Source organism: Urocitellus parryii, chromosome 6, assembly GCF_045843805.1.
Source record: "Urocitellus parryii isolate mUroPar1 chromosome 6, mUroPar1.hap1, whole genome shotgun sequence".
NCBI classification, from domain to species: Eukaryota; Metazoa; Chordata; class Mammalia; order Rodentia; family Sciuridae; genus Urocitellus; species Urocitellus parryii.
The window spans coordinates 117,690,182-117,712,665 of record NC_135536.1 but is presented as its reverse complement, the minus strand read 5'-3'; the positions used below and the strand labels follow the sequence as shown (position 1 = coordinate 117,712,665).

At 44.5% G+C, this 22,484-nt stretch overlaps 1 protein-coding gene across 1 annotated transcript in view; it reads right to left on the bottom strand.

The window, feature by feature from the left end:
- The window catches only part of Arid3b (AT-rich interaction domain 3B), a 47,580-nt gene that overhangs the window by 3,588 nt on the left and 21,508 nt on the right, over positions 1 to 22,484 (bottom strand). Inside the window, exons 3-8 of the mRNA XM_026387799.2 lie at positions 20,103 to 20,174; positions 19,837 to 19,909; positions 4,499 to 4,682; positions 2,642 to 2,925; positions 2,260 to 2,514; positions 614 to 712 (exon numbers count right to left, since the gene is read on the bottom strand). Of these exons, the coding sequence (XP_026243584.1) occupies positions 614 to 712; positions 2,260 to 2,514; positions 2,642 to 2,925; positions 4,499 to 4,682; positions 19,837 to 19,909; positions 20,103 to 20,174 (967 nt within the window). The remainder of the gene's footprint in view (positions 1 to 613; positions 713 to 2,259; positions 2,515 to 2,641; positions 2,926 to 4,498; positions 4,683 to 19,836; positions 19,910 to 20,102; positions 20,175 to 22,484) is intronic.

The window sequence follows — 22,484 nt, the reverse complement described above, 5'->3', positions numbered from 1 at the left end:
ACCACTGGAATGGCAGTGGAAAAGAACTGCTGTTTCTATGAATATGAAGCTGAACACTTTAAAGAGGCTCAGTAAAGGTACAAAACCAACCAACAAACAAAAAACTGTTGGTAAATTTGGTTTAGGAACAACTGAAAAAGACTGGGGAAGAAACCATAAAAATGTAGATTGATTGTGCTGCAGTTAGACTCCTTTGCCAGGGTCTCAACCCATGGTCCATTTTAAAGAAAGGGAATGACACATAATGTAATATGAGTGTGTGTTATGGTCAGAGAAAGGAGATGCATGTATTGCAAGACCCATTCTTGGTGGGCACTAACTTAACTTGTAAGTTACTACAATGTTTAAAGGCACTAATGTAGTATTGATTATGAATCCTCACATAAATGATTTCTTCAATTAATCTACCAACCATCAACCAAAAAAGAGTTAGATGAAGGGTATCTGTCAATGTTGGGGGTGGCATCCTTCAGCATCCTTTATTCTTCTGTAGTCCAGAAGAACCCCTTTACCTTTGGAACTGAGACAATGTGAAAGGAAGCAGGGCCAGTCAGGGAACTGAACTGCTACTGGCTGCCACTGTGTGGGCATCTTCCGGGACTCTAGGGCCTACCTGCATAGGTGGTGCCATCGATGTCCACAGACATGTTAATGCTCCCAATGCTGCTTGTGGTCAGGTTCAGGGCTGCAGTCGAGGCATCTGCTCTGTCTTCTGGTGGTGAAAGGGAGAAGCAAGTCTGGTCAAGCCTCCTATTATGCTCCTACTGTTCTCTCTGGTGCTTCCTGGCAACCCCTGACTCAAGCCCTCACACCATTAGAAAGCACCTACATAACATAACCACCTCCTGAACACACAGTGTGAGAGGGAACCAGGCTCAGTCAGCTTCCCACTACTGACTTTCTCCAGTGAACCAGTTCTTTCTTTCTTTTTTTTTTTTTTGGTACCAGAGTTGAACCCAGGGGCACTAAACCACTAAGCCACACTCATAGTCATTTTATTCAGACAGGGTCTTGATAGGTTACTGAGGCTGGCTTTAAACTTGTGATCCTTCTCCCTCAGCCTCCCAGGTCACTAGGAGAACAGGCATGTGCCACTGCACCCAGTTACTCAGTGAACCAGTTCTTTTCCCCTCTGCTCTTGGAGAGAAGGGATCACAGTCAGCAGGCAGGCTGGCCAGTTCTACAGTTGTGCACTAATACTCTTGGGGTGATTTGGCAAACTATGAGTACCCATTAGACACTGGGTATAGGAAATCAGAGACCAACAAAACTCAGCCTTGACTCTTGAGGATTTACCCTGTCCCTTGCCCCTTGATTGTAAATCATCAGGGTTAGATGTGTATGCTCTCAATACTTGGTCAGCTAGCACATAGGGACTCTGTCTCTGCAACACACAGAGCACCAAGAATTCTTCCAAGTGAGCTGCCTTTCTGTTAGTCTCTGGCTTTGTACAGGAACAGGGCGGCAGGCCCCTGAAATGGCTGTTACCATCTAGCTTCCTTCTGCTCCTCACCCAGGAACAGTGGGTAGGGATTGGCTGCCCTGGAATCTGCACTAGCTCTCTTTACACCTGCCTCCTTCCAGGACATGCTTATGCATGTCTGCTGTGAGACAGAGTCACAGCAAGAATGGCAAAGAACAGGTGTGTGAGGGGAAAGGGGAGAAAGAGGAATAAGGAAAATGGAGATAGTTTTTTGGAAAAAGAGAAGGTGGGCCACTAGAAAGATGTAGAGGGGAAGGGGAAAGATGTCACTTATGTCGCCAAACTTGTATTTCCTACTTTTTATTCCTGATGGCCTCCAGCACTCTGATGTTTCCCTGCTGACCTTTTGTTGAGCCTTAGGAACAACAAGTGTATTTTCCTCCCAGACCAGAAGGCCAGACCACAGTACCCTGCTCTGGCCTATATCCTGTGAGGTACAGGGGGGTAGGCCAAGCCCTTTAATTTAGACAGATCAAAAGGTGGGTGGGGAAGAGAAGTACAGCAGCTGTCTTTGACTTCCCAGGGCACTGCCTGAAGCAACTTCTGGTTCTCTAGAAAACCTCAGCTTGATGAACAGAGATATTAGTTGCCAAAGAAACTCCATGTGGTTCTCTTTTGGGACCTGGAAGGCAGATCTGAAGGGGCCCCTTCTAGGTCAGGATTATGTACTTTACCTCACTGCCTGCCTGGTCCCAGGAGATGTGAATGAAACTCTAATGGAGTTGGGTTTGGCACGTATCAGGAAGGGAAGACTGAGCCCTGAGCCTGGCACTCACCCCTGCCATTGATCTTAATCTTCATGGGGAGCTGCCGTGCCATGCTGAAGAAGTTGCGCTGGAAGGCCTGCTGTACCAGGCGCTGCTCCTCCTCTGATAGCCTTGAAGCCTTCTTCTCAGGAGGCTCTCCTGACTCCAGTCGCTCTCGCAGCTGCTCTAGTGTGGCAGTCCGGGTACTGGCCTGCTGGCTTGCCAAAGTCAAGGGCACAGCCAGGCGATTTGGCACGGGCACTGTAGTCATTGGGACTCCATCACCTGTGAAGGAAGCGGAACTAGACCAATCCACGATCACCCTTCCCACCCAACAACCCCATCTTGGGACACAGAGAAACTGGGCTCCCTTCTTTCTTCCCTTCCCTCTTCTCCCAAGGGCCCTGCTGACCTTTCCTGAGAGTGGATGCTGGGGATATCCGAGGGCTACTGGTATTGGTGCCACTGCTGGAGCCAAGCCCAAGGATGGGGAAGCGAATCTTGGGTGGTGAGAGAAGGGCTGGAGCCCCAGTAGCGGCAGCAGTAGCAGCAGCAGCAGGTGAGTAGCCAAAGAGAGAGGAGCTGTAGCTGGGCCGACGGCCCTCTCTCCGGTTGCCATCAATGGCTGCCTGGAGCTCAGCTGGAGAGCTCAAGGCTTTCTTCTCACACTCATAGGCATAGAGATACTTCATATACCTGTGGGGAAGGAAGCAAGCAAGAAGAATAACACAGAACAGCCCGACATGTGGGGCCTGCCTGTAATCCCAGTGGCTTAGCAGGCTGAGGCAGGAGGATCATGAGTTCAAAGCCAGCCTGAGCAACTTAGTGATGTACTAAGCAATTCAGTGGAACCCTGTCTCTAATAAAATATAAAAAAGGGGTCTGGGGATATAGCTCAGTTGGTAGAATGCTTGCCTCACATGCACAAGGCCCTGGGTTCCATTTCCAGCAGCACAAAAAATAAGTAAACAATTAAACATACAAATAAATAAATAAAAAGGGCTGGGGGTGTGGCTCAGTAGTTAAGAGCTCCTGGGTTCAACCCCAGTACCAAAACAAAACAAAACAAAACAAAACAAACAAACAAAACCCAAACAAAACCCAGAACACAGCATCAGAGACTGCCCAGGCAAAGCTGATGGGTTTCTGGAAGCAGCCTCTGTTAGGCAAGCTCTAGGGCACGTTGGTGTACTTAGTGGAAGAGAAAAGTTTGGGATCACTGGACATGCTGATTTAAGGCCCCTTTAACTGCTACTTAATTCTAAACATTGCTCAAATCTGAAGCACTGGTCATTAAGGGAAATCAGCAACATCTTAACTAACATTTTCACATTTGTTTTGGTGCCTTTTCAGGGCCCTGAGAGAAATGAGGTCCCTTGTGGAGCAAGTGCTGTTTGGGAGGCAATATTCTGGAAAGAGTGTGGATTTTAGAGATAGACACCCAGGCCTAACTCCTTGATCTTAACATTTTGATAGATAGAAACACTTCTTCCGCTGTGCTTGGGACCTAGAAGTAATGTCCTTCTTTGTGTCAAGTGCCCCAAGAAGTAATTCTCTCCCTACAAACCTTGCTATTCTGGTCATTGCTCTGTTCCCAACTTCTACTGGAATAGTTCCAACAGATAAGATGCTTCTATCTTTCAACAAGAGCATGACATACTACCAAACTGATGTGTCAGCTGTTCATTCCCTATTCTTCACATAGCAACTTCCAGAGTGTTCCCAAAGAACAGATTCCCCTCTGGCCTTCATTCTCTAGTGCTACTTGTGGTTCTACTGCTTCTGTGACTTTTGAAACTAACTCAAATAGTGACAAAAATAGGTCGTGATACCATGGAGCCTGACTGCAAGCTGAGTGTCAGGTAAGAAGGGCCACTTGTGGCGCAAGTGCTGTTTGGGAGGCAATACTCTGGAAAGAGTGTGGATTTTAGAGATAGACAGACACCCAGGCCTGAATCTCAGCTCTACCACTTATTGGCTGGTATAGCCTTGACCAAATCATTCAACCTCAAAGACTTAGTTTTTATAATATAGAAATTAGGGAAATGTATACTTCACAAGACAGAGGTTTAAATAAAAGAGAATGGTAAAGTACCAGTACACAGAAGACCCTGGGTTAGGGCGACTCTCACTGTTACCTGGTCTAGTGTGAGATTCATCTCTAAAGCTCCTCACTGTTTCAGGAATTCCATTCCTCCCTCCTCCAGCTCTGGACTAAAACATCCCCTTTCTCTAGCTTCCACCTCCTTCCCCAGCCCTGGTCACTCACTGGGTCCTGAGGGTAAAGGCGGCGCTGGTGATAGATGTGGGCAGGTTCAGGCCTTTGGTGATTTCCCTCCAGATCTTCTTGTTAATGATCTCCACCAGGCCCCCCTTCTCTGTCACCAGCTTATACAGCATGTATAGATCCAGGATCTGCTTGGCCATGATGGGGATCCGGTTGATGGGGGTCCCTGTGATCATATAATAAGAGAAAGACAGGGCTGAGAAAGATGCCTGCGTATGCTCACACTTAGCTGAGTTGGAAACACTGTTCATGAATCTGCTTAGAAGTGTGATTTAACTCAAATTCCCCAAACCTGAAAGCTGTCAGACTAGCTGTTGATTCTCTTTAGGATGAGAAGGACAGGTCCAACTCCCAGGGTAAGTGGCCTTAGGCAAGACACTTAGCTTCTCTGGATCTGTTTTCCCATTTGTAAATAAGAGGGCAGGACTAGATGAATTCAGTGGGGTTGACTGTTTGCAATACAATTCCAGATTATTTCCTAATGATTTGGCAATTTATACTCCTCTGGAGCATCTGGACTCTACTCAGGGGCTGCTTCCTCTGGCAGGCCTTATCCTGACTCCCTGGAAGGAGAGGCCCTTCCTGATCATACACCTGGCTAGAACCTTGTTACTCCCTGGTAGCAGTTTGTTAATAGTATATTCCTTTGCATACTGCCTGCCTACTTCTCCCCTCCTGCTACAGGATGGAGACATGGTTTCTTTCTTTCCTGTGTGCCTCACCATGTCAAAGGAGCTGCTGGACAAACAGATCTCCAGGGGAATGAAAAGCCACTCAACAATTCTCTTTCCACTAATCACCCCACCCCCTCTGTGGCCTCTGAAAGAGGGAGGGTCAGAACAGCTTCCGCCCAATAGCCCCGAGGGGAAGTGAGAGGAGCCAGGGACTTGATTAGGAAACCTGGCACCGGGCAGGAAGGGCTACTAATGAGCACCAGGGGATGGAAGGGAGGGCGGTACTGGGGTCCCTTCACAGCCGGCTGGGATGCTCGTCAGGAGGCGTGATGGATGACTGTCATTTGGCAGCCCCGGGATTAATGATCTATAGGTCAGAGGGGAGAATTCCACAGGGAAGGGTCACCGTCCAGGGCAGAGTATAAGACTTGTTGCCTTTTGATGGCAAACTCCTTTTACTGTACACAGGCTGCTGCTGCTTTTCGTGTACCTCCCCTGCCTGCCCCCATCTCACTGAGGACACACTGAGCTCTCTGGTGGTGTCACAACAGCTTGAGCACGGGGGGGGGGGGGGGGGGGGGGGGGGCCGGCTATTTGCTGCTCTGCTTCTCCCGCTCTCTCCCCTAAAGGCAGGCCAGTTTTCTTTTCAGTCCTAAGCATCAAAAGCCAGAGAATGGAGTCAAGGGTCCCACATTTCTGAAGAGGGAGAATGTGGTAATGCTATGGCAGGATCACACCTCTTTCCTAAGAGTGGGAAGGAGTGACCAATCTTGAAGACCTTTGTCTTGACCAGTGGTCTTTCAAGAGTCAAGGACAAAGGGATCATGGAGTTAGACTGAAAATATTCATAGGTAAAGTATCAGCGGATTACTGATATACTCAGACACAACAGTTCACAAAGTGGTTAACATCTCCCCATGCTGTTGTGGACAGTGAACCTCACTCCTACCACAAAGACAAAAGCCTGATGTGGCAGAATTGATCTCCTAGCAGGACAGGGCTAACACTACTTCCTTCTGGAGGCCTGTATGCCCAAATATACTTATGGCTTTGATAAATACACAGCTTCCATGGCATTTCCTGAAAGTCTGGGAGGACCACTCCCAAGGTTCCTTCACATAGGCCTCCTAAGCTCACATTTCCAGAAGCTTCCAGGGCATCCTCACATGTGACCTATTCACTTCCAAGTCAGAATGTGGGTATGACCTCACTTTTATCTCTCTAAACTAATTCCTTTCCCCATCACTTCTTCTGTCCCACCCCTAACCCCCACTGTTCTTTTTTTTTTAAATTTATTTTTTAGTTGTAGTTGGACATAATACCTTTATTTCACTAATTTATTTTTATGTGGTGCTGAGGATTGAACCCAGGGTCTCGCACATGCCAGGCGAGTGCTCAACTCCAGCCCAATACCACTGTTCTTATAGGTTAGGCAGGAACCTCAAAGTCAGCACTAACTCCTCTTTTCTCCTTATTACCCACTTTTAGGTTGTTAGGAGGCTCCACTGATTCACCCTTTGAAGTTCCTTTCGTAGGCATATTCCTTTCTGGCTAGTAGCATACCACCCATGTTCCCAATACCCAGTTACAGATCATCTATAAAGTACCACATTTCACTGCTGCCGACATGAGTCTTCTGTGGATCCAAATCTTGCACCAAAACAGTTTAGTAATATTGATTTTAAGTAATACTGGCACAATTTTACTATAAAAAAAAGCTTCACATAATGGTAAAAAAAAAGACATAAAATCTACCACAATTATGGGGTGAAATATGGTATTTGAGCACATACTGACAACTCCTTTCATTCCAGTCAGCTGGGATTTCTCACCATGCTCCTTGGGCCACAGTGACTTCTGCTTCTCCAGCACTGTCCCTCCTCAGCCCTGAAATGACCTGCCTCCACTCAACCCTCAACACTGTCCACTCCCTCTAGAAAGAACTGTCCAACTACCCTAGTTCACATGGATTCCTTCCCTCAGGAATTTCTGTGATACCCTTCCAAATTTGGCAATTATTCTATAAATAAGGTTCACGTATGCCATGTAGTATCTCAGGAGGACTGTTGGCTGTGTGAAGCAGGGACAGTCTTTCCTTTGCCACACCTTGAATATTATTGTGGCTAATAAATAAGCCTATTATTCAGATTAAGGGAAAATGCTTCTCAAGGTATTCAGCTCTGTGGTAACTCAACTAGGAACCTTAAAACACATGCTCGTGCTTGTGGGAGGACAGCTGAGATTCAGTTTTGAGTGTCAAATGCTGATAGCCCCAACAGAGGTCACCTTCCCCTTTCAGTCTTAAAAAGGTCTCATTCATTCATTTTTTGGTACTGGGGATTGGACCCAGAGGCACTGAGCCACATCCTCAGCCCTTTTTATTTTATTTATTTATTTTTAACTGTATATGGACACAATGCCTTCACTTTATTTTTATGTGGTGCTGAAGATCAAACCCAGTGCCTCACACGTGCCAGGTAACGTTCTACCCCTGAGCTGCAACTCCAGCCCCTCTTTTTATTTTGACACAGGGTCTTGCTAAGTTGCCTATGGCTTCATTAAGTGGCTGAGGCTGGCCTTGAACTTGTGATTCTCCTGCCTCAGCCTCTTGACTGGTTGTGGTTACTGGCATGTGCAACCACACCCAGCAACATGGGTTAAACCATCATTAAATCATTATTAAACAGCTGGGGGAACTGGAGGCAATCACCCAACTGAAGAGAGCTCTCTGAGGGTCACTGGTGTTGGTCCTGCAGTAAACCAAATCTCCACCCCCAACATGGAAGGTGAGGGGAGTGGAAAGGTGGGTGCAGAACACCAGATGGGGAAGCCTGTAGACTGTCAGTCACTGCTATCAAAGCAGGAGCTAGGATTGAGGGCTCAGAGGGCTTAAGTGCTGTGCTGCCAGGTCCCACAGTACAAGACTAATCACAGGTAAAGAATGGATGGAGAGTAGGGGATTTTGAGATCCCAGTTTGAGATTCCAATACAATGGGGTAAAAAAAAAAATGGAAAGATATTAAGAGTATATGTGGCTGGATTTGTGAGTACACAGAGCAGTTGTGGTTGAGGATTTTTTAAAAAAATATATATATTTTTTAGTTGTAGGTGGACACAATATCTTTATTTTATTTTTATGTGGTGCTGAGGATCGAACCCAGTGCCTCATGCATGCTAGGCGAGCGCTCTACCACCGCGCCACAACCCCAGCTCATGGCTGAGGGTTTACAGCACAGCAGGGTTTGCCCAGCTGAGGGAGTACCATTTATTAGACCACCTTGGAGAGACATACCATACAATTTTAGAACTCCATGTATTAACAGCTTTCAGACTTTGCATTATTTTCTTCGGGATCTCTTTGCAGTGGTAAATTGTCAAATGTAGAGAATACATTATACTTTTAGAAATGGTCATCATTCATTTGGAAGCAAGCCAAGTGAACAGGATGAAGGGATCAGGATCCCTTCATCCTGAAAGGATATTTATACTATTTTTTACCTTTATTTATTTATTTATTTTTATGTGGTACTGAGGATCGAACCCAAGGCCTTGTACGTGCTAGGCGAGCACTCTACCGCTGAGCCACAACCCCAGCTATACTGTTTTTTGACTGAAGAGGAGATGTGGACATCTAAGACAGACTTTCCAGTGTAGCTCAAACTGTCTGTAAGGGCAACTCCCCAGAGAGGAATGACATGTTCATTCTGAATAGTCAATGGACTAAATGTTCAGCCATTTGAGACAGCTTCTTTGAAGAGTAACACTGTTACAGATGTAGAAATTTTGTTAAAAATTAGTCTCTCTATAACCACCCAGAGTGTGACTGTATTAGAATGAGAACTGCTTAGGGAAGGGAAATGGTAAATGCAGAATCTGAGAAGACAAGAAGGGTCCAAGTGGTGTTTGAAGTCCAGGCTATAAAATGGCTTCTCCCAGAACCTGCAAAGGGAGAGCAGCCATTCCTGGGAATCATCTCCTCATACCAGAGCGCTGCAGCTAATGCAGGGACACCCTGGTAGTGGCCCCTGCAGCCAGTCCCACCCTGGGTATACTGGGATCCTGCTTTCCCTCATTCCACCTCACTGCACATGGACCCCTCTGGTCAGGCACTCTGGTTCCAGAGATCAAGTCAATAAGGGAATCAGTCTGTCTCCTCTGTTAAAGGGTTAAAGCAGCTCCCGGGGCAGGTTGGCCCCTGAGCACTGTCAGAAACACAGCTGAGGCCACCCACTTGGTAACTCTAGATGACAATATGATTTTTGCACATTATCTAGACAATCCAGATACAAAAAATCTGCCCTGGCTTTAATTCTTCTGATGACCAAGATTCAACTGGAATCCTCAGGTTGGTCTATCTCAACAGTTCACCTTATGCTGAATGGACCTGGTAGTCATTTCCCTTGTCAAAGAAGATTCTTCTATGAAGAAAGCAGTACGGGGCTGGGGATGTGGCTCAAGCGGTAGCGCACTCACCTGGCATGCGTGCGGCCCAGGTTCGATCCTCAGCACCACATACAAAGATGTTGTGTTCGCCGAAAACTAACTAACTAACTAAATAAATAAATAATTTTTAAAAAAAGAAAGAAAGAGGTAGAGTCTTTTAGCTAATACATACTCCTGGGGAGTGGGACTCGGGGACTCAACAGATTCCACAGATTCAGTTTCCCCATCTATGAAATGAGGAGTTTTAGAACTGACTTTCAGTTCTAAAGTCTTATGACTTTCAGAATAAAAAATCAAAACATAAATTGATAATTGTGACTACCAGAGAGAGGATAACTCACTTTTAGGGAATAATGTTGCCAAGTGACTTTGAAATGCATGATTTGGGATCTTTTCCTGTGAAGGACCTTCTATGGGGTTTAAGACTAGGTCCATGAAGTTCAAGTCCACAAGTAATGGTTCTTACCCCTTTCTTCAGGAGAAGGGGACAGGGTCTCTGACTCTCTTTAATATCCTCCTCTAAGGAAGCTGTTCACCTGAGAGAGGTAAACCTGTGACCACAATAAGCACAAAAGCAGCTTGTTGTGTACCATCAAGGAGGCAATCACACATCTGAATTGAGCTCTCTGAGGGTCACTGGTGTTGGTCCTGCAGAAAACCAAATCTCAGCTTCCAACATGCAGGGTGATGGAGGCAGAGGGGGGTGGGGTGCAGAGCACCTGATGGAGAAGCCTGCAGACTGTCAGTCACTGCTATCAAAGCAGGAGCTAGGATTGAGGGTAATTAATCATGCTCCCTCTGACAGGAATCCAGGGCCTTATCTGTACCCCAAGAAATACCGCTGGTCTCCAGTTCCCTCCTCAATAAAGGAGACTGACAGTTGCAACAAAGAGGCTCCTTATCAGATTTCAGCCAGGGAGCCTGAGGCAGCACCAGGGACGGATGTAAAAGGCTTTTATAAGGGCCAGGGACCCAGTGAAGCCTCCCTGTGGGACTCCTGGGGTTTTAACCCTTGTTGGTGGGAATGCTGCTGGGCACTGGCACTAGCAGGCCAGAGTTGTCATCAGGCTCTTCCAGTACAGATATGGCCAACAAAAAATGTTCCCTGGCACTTTACCTTTCTTTCTATCAGACAATACAGAAGTAGCTAGGGTAGAGGTGAGGGCAAGAAAGGAAATGGCCACCTCTGGCTCTAGAGACAAAGATGGAAGATGGCAGAGTGCTGAAAGGAAAGCCACTTCCTCTTCATAACAGAATATGGGCATGTTCAAGTGAAGACCAGAAGCAATAAGGAGCAGGGTCCCCAGACAGACTCATATGGCTGCTTTCCTGCCTACTGGTCAGGGGTGAGGGCCCAGGACCCAGGGCGTGGCCCTACTAGGGACCCTTGCTGCTTTTTCCTGGCTTTGAAAGAGATCATTAATCATTTCCATAGCCTGTCAAGAGAGCTGACCAGGGAGCCTAGATGAGTTTAGAAAAACTCATGTTAAGCAGGGAATGTGCACAGGCAGGCAGGCCAGCTTCCGAACCACTCCTCTATAGCATTCTTGTGCTGCTCAGGGAAATGACTGGTGATTTTTCCCCAACTTGTTTATGTAGAAAATACCTCCCCATGGGGAGACTGGGTGGCAGTGTCCAGCAGTCTGTAGCCTGACTGTTCCAGAGGGCAGGGCAGAGGCAAGGACATGCTAGTATCCTATTTTTTTATTTTTTTTTAAAGGGAAGCCTGGTGGCTGAGTTCAGAGCTCTGGATCGTCCTTGTGACACAGCGAGCCCAGCCCCAGATCCCACTTTTTTTTTTTTTTTTTTTTTTTTAAAGAGAGAGAGAGAGAGAGAGAGAGAGAGAATAAATTTTTTAATATTTATTTTCTAGTTTTCGGCGGACACAACATCTTTGTTTGTATGTGGTGCTGAGGATCAAACCCGGGCTGCACATATGCCAGGCAAGCGCGCTACCGCTTGAGCCACATCCCCAGCCCGCTAGTATCCTTTTACTGGGCTGACAGGTATACTTAAATCTGCTGCCTCCAATTGCATACTGAGTGGGTCTGACTTACATATGGTATGGTGCACTAACCTAAGTATACAATGGATCTATACTTCCATATGCACCTATGTAACCATCCTTCAAGACAAAATACAGAATGTTTCCAGGGTCCCAGAAAACTCCACCACAGCCATTCTCAATCAATATCCATCCTCTGATCCCACCAGCCTGGAGGTAATTAACCACTATCCTGAAATGCATTTTCCTGAACTTTATATAAATGGAAGAATACAGTATATAAGCTTTTTTAAAAAAAATCTCATACTTTTTTTTTTTTTTTAAAGTCACTTAAAAACAACCACCACCACCACCACCAAAACTTTAATTTATTTATTTAGGTACAGGGATTGAACTCAGGGGCACTTGATCATTAAGCCACATCCCTAGCCCTATTTTGAATTTTATTTAGAGACAGGGTTTCACTGAGTTGTTTATTGCCTCGCTGTTGCTGAGGCTGGCTTTAAACTCCTGATCCTCCTGCCTTAGCCTCCCAAGCCCTGGGATTATAGGCAAGCGCCACCACTGTGGCTTTTATTTATTTTTTTATGTGGCACTGAGGATCGAACCCAGTGCCTCACACATGCTAGGCAAGTGCTCTGTCACTGAGCCACAACCCCAGCCCCATAACCTTCTTTTAAAATGTAATCTTTTGGGCTGGGCTTGTGGCTCAGAGGTAGAGCGCTTGCCTCAGCATGTGTGAGTCACTGGGTTTGATCCTCAGTGCCACATAAAAACAAATAAATAAAATAAAGGTATTATATATACAACTAAAAATATTAAAAAATAAATAATATATATATACAACTAAAATATTAAAAAATAAATAATATATATACAACTAAAAATATTAAAAAATAAATAAAATATAATCTTTTGTGTTTGGCTTTTGCTCAACATTAGGACTATGAGAGTCATTTCAGGTATACAGCAGCAGTTCATTTTTTTACTGTACTGCATTATATCTGTGCCACAACTTATTAGTCCATTCTACTACTGATGGGCATTTGAGTTATTTTTCGTTTCCAACTATCATGAATAGTGATGCTATCAATATCTTTGCATGTGTCTTTTATGAAGAACAGCACTTGTTTCTGTTGGGTATACACCCAGAAGTAGAACTGCTGGGTAACAGGCTCAGCATGTTAGCCACAAAACAGATTCCAAAGTGGTTATACCCATTTATACTCCCATCAGCAATGTATGGGAATTCTAGCTGCTCTACAATCTGGGAGGCTAATTTTACTGCCCCCCCCCCGCCCCATATTCCCTACTGGTAATTGAACTCAAGGGTACTCTGCCACTGAGCTACATCTCCAGCCCTTTATAATTTTTATTTGAGTCAAGCCTGGCTAAGTTGCTGGAGCTGGCCTTAAATTTGCAATCCCCCAGCTTCAGCCTCCCCAAAAGCTAGAATTACAGGCAGGCACCACCATGCCCAGCTAAATCACTGTTTTTGATACTCCAACTTGCACTACTAATTGCTTGGGTGAAATTCAATAGTGACATAATGTTGTATTCTGCTATGGTTAATAATAAATGATGATTATGGTCATGCCATCTCTTTCCTTAAAAACTGCAAGGCTGCTCTACTAGTGAGGTCTTGACAAAACTTGTCTTCCAAGTGAACAGAAGAGAAGTTGGCAAGAGTGGACTGTCAGACCCTCTCTGCTCTGCCTGATGCTGGATTACCACACCTTGGCTGGCTGGGAGGGGTACACCTCAAGTGCCTGGATGTGCACCATTATCTGATCTTCTACTGCCAATCTTGCCACTAGACTCTTAGGCCTTGCAATATCCTCAAGGCATAAGTGGGTCAAACTCTCACTTCAACCTTTCCTTAGATCAGCCCTTGGACAATTAATGAATATTGGCTCAATTGGAACACAATAGGCAAACCCTATGAAACAACTCAATTTTACCATCCACGTGCTAGAAAAACCAACAAAAGATTTTTATTTTTATTTTTGTAGTGCTGGGGATTGAAATTGGGGCCTTAGGCATGCTAGGCAAGCACTCTACATCTAAGCCACATCTCCAGCCCACCGATAAGACTTTGAAAGGAAAGATGTTGAATTTAATGACAAACTGCGCCATTAATTGCATGCCTGTAATCTCAAGGGCTCAGGAGGGTGAGACAGGATGATTGCAAGTTCAAAGCCAACCTCAGCAACTTACCAAGGCCCTAAGCAACTTAGTGAGATCATGCATCCAAAAACAAACAAACAAACAAACAAATAAATAAAACAAAAAGAGCTGGGCATATGGCACAGTGGTTAATAGCCCCTGAGTTTTCAATCCCTGGTATTAAAAAAAAAAAATCCATGCTCTCTTCCCATTCACTGTGGATAACTGAATATTAAATGATTATTATAAGAGGTGAAGGAGAAACACCATGTTTATCATAGCAGCTGGATCACCTGGAGCAAGAAAAGGACCTGGCCTCTGACAAAAGGCTTATCCTGAGAGTCAAAAATATGCATTTTAGACTTTCATTTGGAGATAAAGTTAGAAAGTGAAGACCACCAACTTATTTAATCTGACAAAGACAACATATTTTATTCTATCAGGAAGGGTATCCAGGGCACAGAATATTTACTACAAGATACAAAGAATACAGAAGAAATAGTCTTTACCAAATGGCAAAAGCAATATATGTCATGAACATTTCCTTGCCTGAGATGGACAGATAAGAACACAACAGAAGGAAAAACACTCAAATTGCACTTTGAGGCAGACCAAGCCCTTTTCCCACAGTAAATTCTTTGTATATACACATCAAAAACAGATCCAACAATCCATTGGGGAAAACCAAGGTCAGTAGGCAGCCTTGAACAGAACTAGTGGGGGTGGTAGGGCTTCTCTACTAGTGAGGTCTTGACAAAACTTGTCTTCCATGTGAACAGGCAGGCAGTTCCTTAGCTGGGGGTGGGAGTTAGGGGGTGGGGAGAGCAGGAAGGGACAGCCCTGTTTGAGGGCATTATGGGTGTGTTTCCTCTGATTCTATCCCATCCTGCCTTGAGAGATGGCAGTTTCCTTACCCCTATGAATTGTCATACCTGCTTTTTCAAGAGACAGGAGTGATAACCCTGGGATGCAGATTCCTCTTGCACACAGCGTTTTTTACCCTGAGCTAATCAGCTAAATGCTATGGGACCTTCTGCTGGGCCACAGCATGGAGGTAGCCAGCACTCTGTGGGCCTCAGAATGCTGAAGGAGAGACAGGCTTATTGGGTACTCCAAAGGGAAGTAATGGGGTTGCCAGTGTTAGGGAACACATTTCCCAAAAGCAAGAAGAGCAGGGGCTGGGGTTGTAGCTCAATGGCAGAGCTCTTGCCTCACATGTGTGAGGCATTGGATTTGATCCTCAGCACCACATAAAAATAAATAAATAAACAAATGAATGAAAGAAATAAAGTTATTCATGTCCATTTATAACTAAAAAAAGAAGAAGAAGGAGGAGGAGGAGGAGGAAAGAACATTGTTCTGAAAGTTAGAATATTAAAGGCTAAGGTCTGCTCTCTGGCCATAGGTAATTCCCTGAATCTTGGGGCTGATTCATCATGGCTGCAGGTGATAATCTTTGCTTTCTCTATCCCATTGAGCTATAGCTGTGGGCAGCAGATAATGGGCCAAAAGAGTTCTGTAAAGTGTATGGGTTAATAATAAAAAAATAACTACAAGATTGCCAACATAATTTTCATCATCATCACCATCACCACCACCACCACCACTACCACCACCACCACCATCATCATCATCATCATGGCTCTTTAATGAGACTATACTTTTGTTTCACCTGTATCATCATCATCATCATCATAGCTCTTTAATGAGACTATACTTTTGTTTCACCTGCCAGGAAACAAGTTTTTCTTCCTCACTGATGAAAAATAGAATTGTTTATACACAGCCTTTGCTTATCAGACTTATAAATCAGTCCCTCCCCTTGGGCACTGGAAAACTAAATGGAAAAATCTCTCAGGGAATAGTAGCTCAGAAACCACCCACAGTGAGTTAAACTGGTCAATTTTTTTAGAAGTTTTTTTTTTTAGAAACTTTATTTACCAATTCCCAATCTTTTTTTTTTATTTTTATGTGGTGCTGAAGATTGAACCCAGTGCCTCACACGTGAGGGGCAAGCGCTCTGCCATTGAACCACAACCCTTCGCCCCTTTATAGAAGTTTTTGACTTTTTTGCAAAGAAACATACACATACACATGCCTGATGCACCTGCATGTGTACCTGCAAGTATATATGTGTGCCAACAGCAAAAGTAAGCAAAAAGGGACATTAGAGTTCTGAAATCTAACTCATCTTTCTTAGAGCAATATTCTTGGCAGGGCCTGGGGATACAGAGCAACTTGTTTTATTTAATTTTGCTTCAGTCAGCAAAAGAGGAAATACATTATTTAGCAAAGAAACAAAGAAACATTTGGTCTGAGAGATTGTTGGTATAGTTTTCACATAATTATTTTCTTCTTTCTTTTTTTTTTTTTTTTGTTCATCAAGGGTAGTTCATTGTCTGTGGGGAGTTCAATAGAACAACCATGGATACCATAATACAGAGCACAGAAACTTACAAGTTGACTCTAAGATAACCTTCTCATTTTACAGATGGCCACCAGAAGGGAAGGGTTTGCTCAAGATCATGAAGAGGGGTGGTTGTTAGCCCTGGATTTGCACTCATTAGTCCAGAGCTCTTTCCCTCTCCTTGGGTCTCCTGACATGATTGCAGCAGTGCCATTCCAAGGCCAGCAGGAGACAGCATGAGTGGGGCACTGTCTCAGCTCACTCTACTATTCTCAGGCTCCTCTGCTGTTCAACTGGGTGCTTACCAGGGTGCAAGTCCCTAGACAGGCCTAGACACCAACGGCTGACAGCTGAAAGGACCATCTGTTGCGGTCAATTCACCCAAATATGTTAATAGCCGAGAGACAGCACAAAGCAGCAGTTAAAGTGTGTGCCCTTCTCCCACTGGACTGTCGTTTTATCACCTGCAGCTGCAGTCATTCGGAGCAGCCTGCTGAGGGCTGCCTCCTTTGCAGCCCAGTCTACTTCCTCGGTGGTAGCCTGCTGTGTCAAAGCTGCCCGATCTTGCTCACAGTGCAGGTGTTCATCACAGGCCTTTCAAATTCAGGCTGTGCTCATCACTCCTGCACAATCTACTACTTATCCTTACATTAGCTCCAGAAGCTGAGTTGCTGATCTTCTGCCAAGGTCTGAGATTTTTTTCCTTGGTCTCAGTTAACAAGATCTGGCTCAAGTGTCCTAGACACTCCACTTTGGGAATGACAAATAAGTCATACATGTCTAGGGGCTCTTGGCCTGCCCATTCTGGGAAGAGCAAAGACAGCAAGTTTCACATGATTCAGAGTACAATCTGCTCCTAGCTCTTTTGAACTATCACTCTAATTTATCAGATAAGAGCATTACAGGAAGGAGACTCTAGGTCTTTCATACACTGGAGCCATAGCCCCTCTGAGAGGCTTTCTCTGCACTCCAGCCCAGGGTGTGGGCTCCCAGTACCCTCTGGCAATCAGTGTGTGTGTGTGTGTGATGGGGGGAGCTCAAGATACCACCTGACTCAGGCCCACCCTCAGGTACTGAAAAGAGGTTAAGGTGATTTCCATAATGAGATTTTTTTTCTTACAGATCATTTTTTTGGGGAGGTGGGGTGGTAAATGGGAATTGAACCCAGGAATACTCTATCACTGAGCTATATCCACAGCCCTTTTTATTTTATTTTTTTTTTTTGAGACAGGGCTAATTTGCTGAGACTGATCTCAAACTTGAGATCCTCCTGCCTCAACCTCCCATGTAGCTGGGATTACAAATGTGTGACACTGTGCCTGGATTCTGCAGAAAAGAATTCTTATCTTTACACTCTTCCCCATCCTTCTATGGCAGTGGTTCTTACTAGGAGGCAATTTTGACCTCCTAGGTGTCACTTAAAATACCCAGAGGCATTTCTGGTTGTCATGACTTGTGGGTGGTGGTGGTTAATATTAATACCTAGGGAGATGAGGTCCAGATACTGCTGATGTCCTCCAGTGCACAGGATAATCCAGTTCCCAAAGTAAATAGTGCTGTGGCCAAGAAATCCTGTATTAGAGTAACTAACAAGCAGCCAGCTGAACTGTTTCCCTCTTATTGGTGATGATAGCAAATAGTGAAATATCTGACATAAGTGCTGAGTAGAGGACAAAGATTTACTCAGGACCCAAATAACCATAAATTGACCAAAGGCAAAGACTTCTACTTTGGGTTCACTCAGAAATACACTAAATGACTATCTGGCAGCCCCAGAATAGCAGGTAGATAGCAAAGAGTGCTCTCTACTGACCTCCAATCAGGGCAGCTGTAGAAAGGAAGAAGAGGCACCCAAAATCTCAAGGGAGCTCAGCTGCCCTGCATGGCAAACTGAGTTATGACAACCAGAAGACTATTCAGACAGCAAACATGCCAGTACCTCTCTGCCTGGACCTGTGCTAACATTGTGGGCACAGATGTATGACAAAGTAGCTGTCCTTGAGGAGCTCCTACTCTAGTGGAGACATGTAGCAGTAAACAATTACTGACATTCGCTCTTGGCTAGGCTGATCTAACTTCCATTTCCCCTTAAAAATACTTCTGGGAAGGGGAAAAACAATAAAGTAGAAAATAAAGCAGTGGAGCTACATTGCTGATTAAAATCTATATTGCTATGGCAGCCCCTCCGAGACAGGATCAGCTCCTGGGTTTGCACCAGCTGGGCTTGTGAAGCTTGTAAATAATTAAAAGGTAATTGGAAAGGGAGACCAAAGTATTAAGTGGATTTCTCTCAGGGCAACCAGGGAGTTTCATTGCTGCCAGTCACATTATCTTTCGGGATTATATTCTTGTTTTTTACTAACACATGCAGCTCCAGATAACCGTTGGAGAAGTAAACTAATTAGGGCCGCTTAAACTGCTTTTATAGGTTTGGAGATTGCAGGGAACGAGATTTAAAACTTTCGATTGCCCTTTTAAGTAAACCAGCAGTAATAGCCCTGCTACCAAGAAGGCAATAAGGCTTTGGAAGGTGAAAAAGGGAGGAGAAAGAGAGGGAGGGGAGGAGGAAAGGAGGGAAAAAAGGAGGAGAGAGGGAGGGAGAGAAAATGCGAGAGAGACAGAGAGAGAGAGAGAGAGAGAGAGAGAGAGAGGGAGAGAGAGAGAGAGAGAGAGAGAGAGAGAGAGGGAGGGAGGGAGGGAGGGAGAGATACAGAAGCTCAGCCTAGAATAATAAGGAGAATTTCATTCCCAAGTCTCAATAAAGTTGCTGACACAGACCCCCAAGGATGCATGATCAGATATCAGCAGGGTCCTAGAAGCAGCGCTCTTCTATAGCTGTATCCTCAGGGTGATAAAACTGGAGTTACACAGTTTGCTGAGGGCATTCTCCTAGAGAATCTGGTTTCTGGCCATGCTTCCTGAGGACTGACCCAGCTGGTGAACCCATTGCTATGATATGATATTAAACTAGGAAGTTGAGTCACTGGGCTCAAGACTCAGTCACATCATGGTCTACAGTGCGATGGCTATTGGGGTTGGTGAGAAAGGCAGGAAAGGAAAGGAAAGGAGGAGAGAATTGAGTGGGTGCATTTCAATGCAGATGTACACATACCCTATAGTTAAACTGCAGAAATATTCTGACCAAACCACTGGATGCAAATATCAAAGAGCCAATAGATAAGAAGAAAATGTTGACTTTTTCTCTGTGGATCATTTCAGTTTCTCTAAAAAATTGTTCTACTTACCATTTTCAGTCTCTATGATATTAGATACATCATCAAGAAGCCCCACATGCTAGTCTAAGTGAAGCCCAGGGCAGCTATAAGGCTAAGAATAAAGCATATTTGAATTTGAAATGACTCCAGAGACCAGTTAATTAGAAGAGAGACAGAAATAAGGCAGTGCCAAGGATGATCACTCCATCCATTTTCTGCCAGTCATCTCTATCTTCTTCAATGTGGTTGTCAATTTTCAGACAAATCCTAAACCATTTACCTGAGCAGTAAATGCTGCTCATCTTTCTGGAAAAGGATGGGTAAGGAAGGATGTGTAACAGTGACTAGCATACAGAAAGCTCTTAATAAATAAGCACTGAATTGGAATACCAAAGAGACTGCACACTCACCCCTCTTCTGCATAAAGATGAAGAGGTCATCCAGGAATTCTTTCCTTTCAGGATCACTGTCCAGTTCATACAGCTGCAATCCCAACCCCAAGAGAAAAACAATGAAACATTCCACTTCACTGTAAGAAATCTCATAGTAGAGACACTACAATCACCCAAACAACTACAGTGCGACTGACTAACCACTCACATCCTCATTCTTAGGGAACAGACACAACCCACTGCAGAACTGCCCTCATCTTTATCACACAGGACATATTACAGACCTTGGCAAAATCTCGAGAGATCTCTCTTCCCCGACCTCCATCGGCATCATCACTCCAGGCCAAACCACCATTCTAGAGGGGAACAAAACATAACAATGTTGAGAAGGGAATAGGAAGAGAAAGAGTATGAGGGCAAGGTAATCATTTTGGGGGAAGATGATGCCCTTCAGATGATGCTTGGCTCTGACTAGAAATGACTGCTAAGTGACCACCACCTCTAATACTCTTACAAAAATATCTTTTTTTTCCCCTTCTCCACTGTTGGAGAAGAGTGGGTATCACTTATAGTTGATAAAGCTGTAAAAAGGGGACCCAAAGGCCCACTGTTCTAAAAAACTTTCATTCCCCAGTTGATCTTCCAGAAGCCATCACCTTAAAATCTGCTGAGCTACAGGTGTGAAGATACTCATACTAGTTTCCTACACAATGCTCCCAGTGGAGATAAAGGGCTAAAGGGAGCAGGGTAAAGACCTAGAAGTTGTGGTCTCTCCATCAAGCCTCACATTGGAAGCCCTAAGCCTAGTGATAAAAATGCCTTAGTGATATGAGGGTCATCGTAGGCTGAGGCTGTTCCCAAAGTACATACAGACTGGTGACTCTTGGGCACAGTTCATTTTCATTAGGAAAATAATGAACAACCTAAGCTTAATTACTTGATTAGATTAAATCAACACCATTCAACTGAACAGAAGAGAGAGTAAACACGCCTTTGTTTATGCTCTTTAAATTTGCTTCTTACCTTTAAATCAGCCGGGTAACTCTTTCTCTTCAAATCAGGCACCTCTTTTGCAAGAGTGCCTCCCTTTATCCCCAGCTGTACTAAGGACCCTAGGAGCAGTCTCTATTGCTAGTTTAGAATTTTTAAAAAAAAATTTTTTTTTTTAAGAGAGAGTGAGAGAGGAGAGAGAGAGAGAGAGAATTTTTAATATTTATTTTTTTTTTTAGTTCTCAGCGGACACAACATCTTTGTTGGTATGTGGTGCTGAGGATCGAACCCGGGCCGCACGCATGCCAGGCGAGTGCGCTACCGCTTGAGCCACATCCCCAGCCCCGCTAGTTTAGAATTTAACAGTACTTTGGAATTATCCGTCATCCCCACCAGAAGGAAAGCTCCTTGAGAGCAAAGGCATCTTACTTATCTTCGTACCCCAGCACACATCACATTGTCTGGCACATAATTAACTGGTTATTTGAACCAACTAAATGCCTCTTCAAAAAATATATAAATGCACATTCCATATGGTACAGTCACAATGTCTCTGTGCTGGTGGCAAGTATGAAATCTGTATAATTTTGTGCTACTTACTCTTGACCCATGGGACAATGGAGGGTCCAATGGGTGCGACTGGATGCCCTGACCCTGTTACATGCTCTCCTTTGTCTCCTAGTTCCACAGACACATGCAAAAACATCACCCACCTAGCTGGGGTATGTTTGTGGTAGAGGAGGGGCTTAGAACAGAGGTTTCTTGGGAGCACATTCTTTGGACTGCATGGGGATCTAGTTCTGTCAAAAAATGAGAGCCTGACTAGATTTCAGTTTACCCCGCTCTCCCTTTAATCAAGCTAGCCTGAAAGCAGGAGGCATCAATCAGTTATATCTGGAGGCCATACTTGTTTTTTTTCTACTCAAAGGGGGCTCTGAGATGCAAAGCCATTTCCCAATAGCAACAATTCAGCACAGGGTAAAGTAAATCTAACAAAGAAGCGACACCCTGTCAGTTGAAATGAAACAGGCTACACCAAATTGTTTCCCTGCTTATCTATTAAAAGATGTGTGTAAGGAAGTGCTTGGTAAATGCTATCATACCAGGCGCTCATCAGATCCTGAAGTAGACATTGTTAGAACTGTTCCTACAACAACTTCAGCTCAGAGAACCCAATAACCAAGCTGGAGAAACACTAGCTTGATTTTTTTTTTTTTTTAAACCTCAACTCCACATTGTAATTACAGCCACCAGAAATATAGTGTCATCTGGTGGTAACTAGTACAATGAATAATCAAGATGAATTATGCCTGTCAGGTCAGCAAAACCAGACTGTTACATTCCCGCTTTCAAAGGATGCAGTAGGTCGCTCTAATGCCCAGTGATTTTGTTTGAGCCAGTAATTCCTGCTGGAAAGTCAATTATCCCAGGAGCCCCCATTGGCTGAAAGACATTTAATGGGGGGATCATTGCTGCTTCTGTTATGTCAGCTGTTTACGGTGGCAGCTCAATTCCCAACCCTCTATAGCCAGAGATCTGAGGCCTACGTTGTTCATAAGATAATTCTTTCTCTATAGGTCACTAAGAGATGAAAACTCCAGTTTTTTTGCTAATTACTGTAACTTGCAGACATGCTGAAGGCTCATTCAGAAACTATTTAACACTCAGTTGGATGG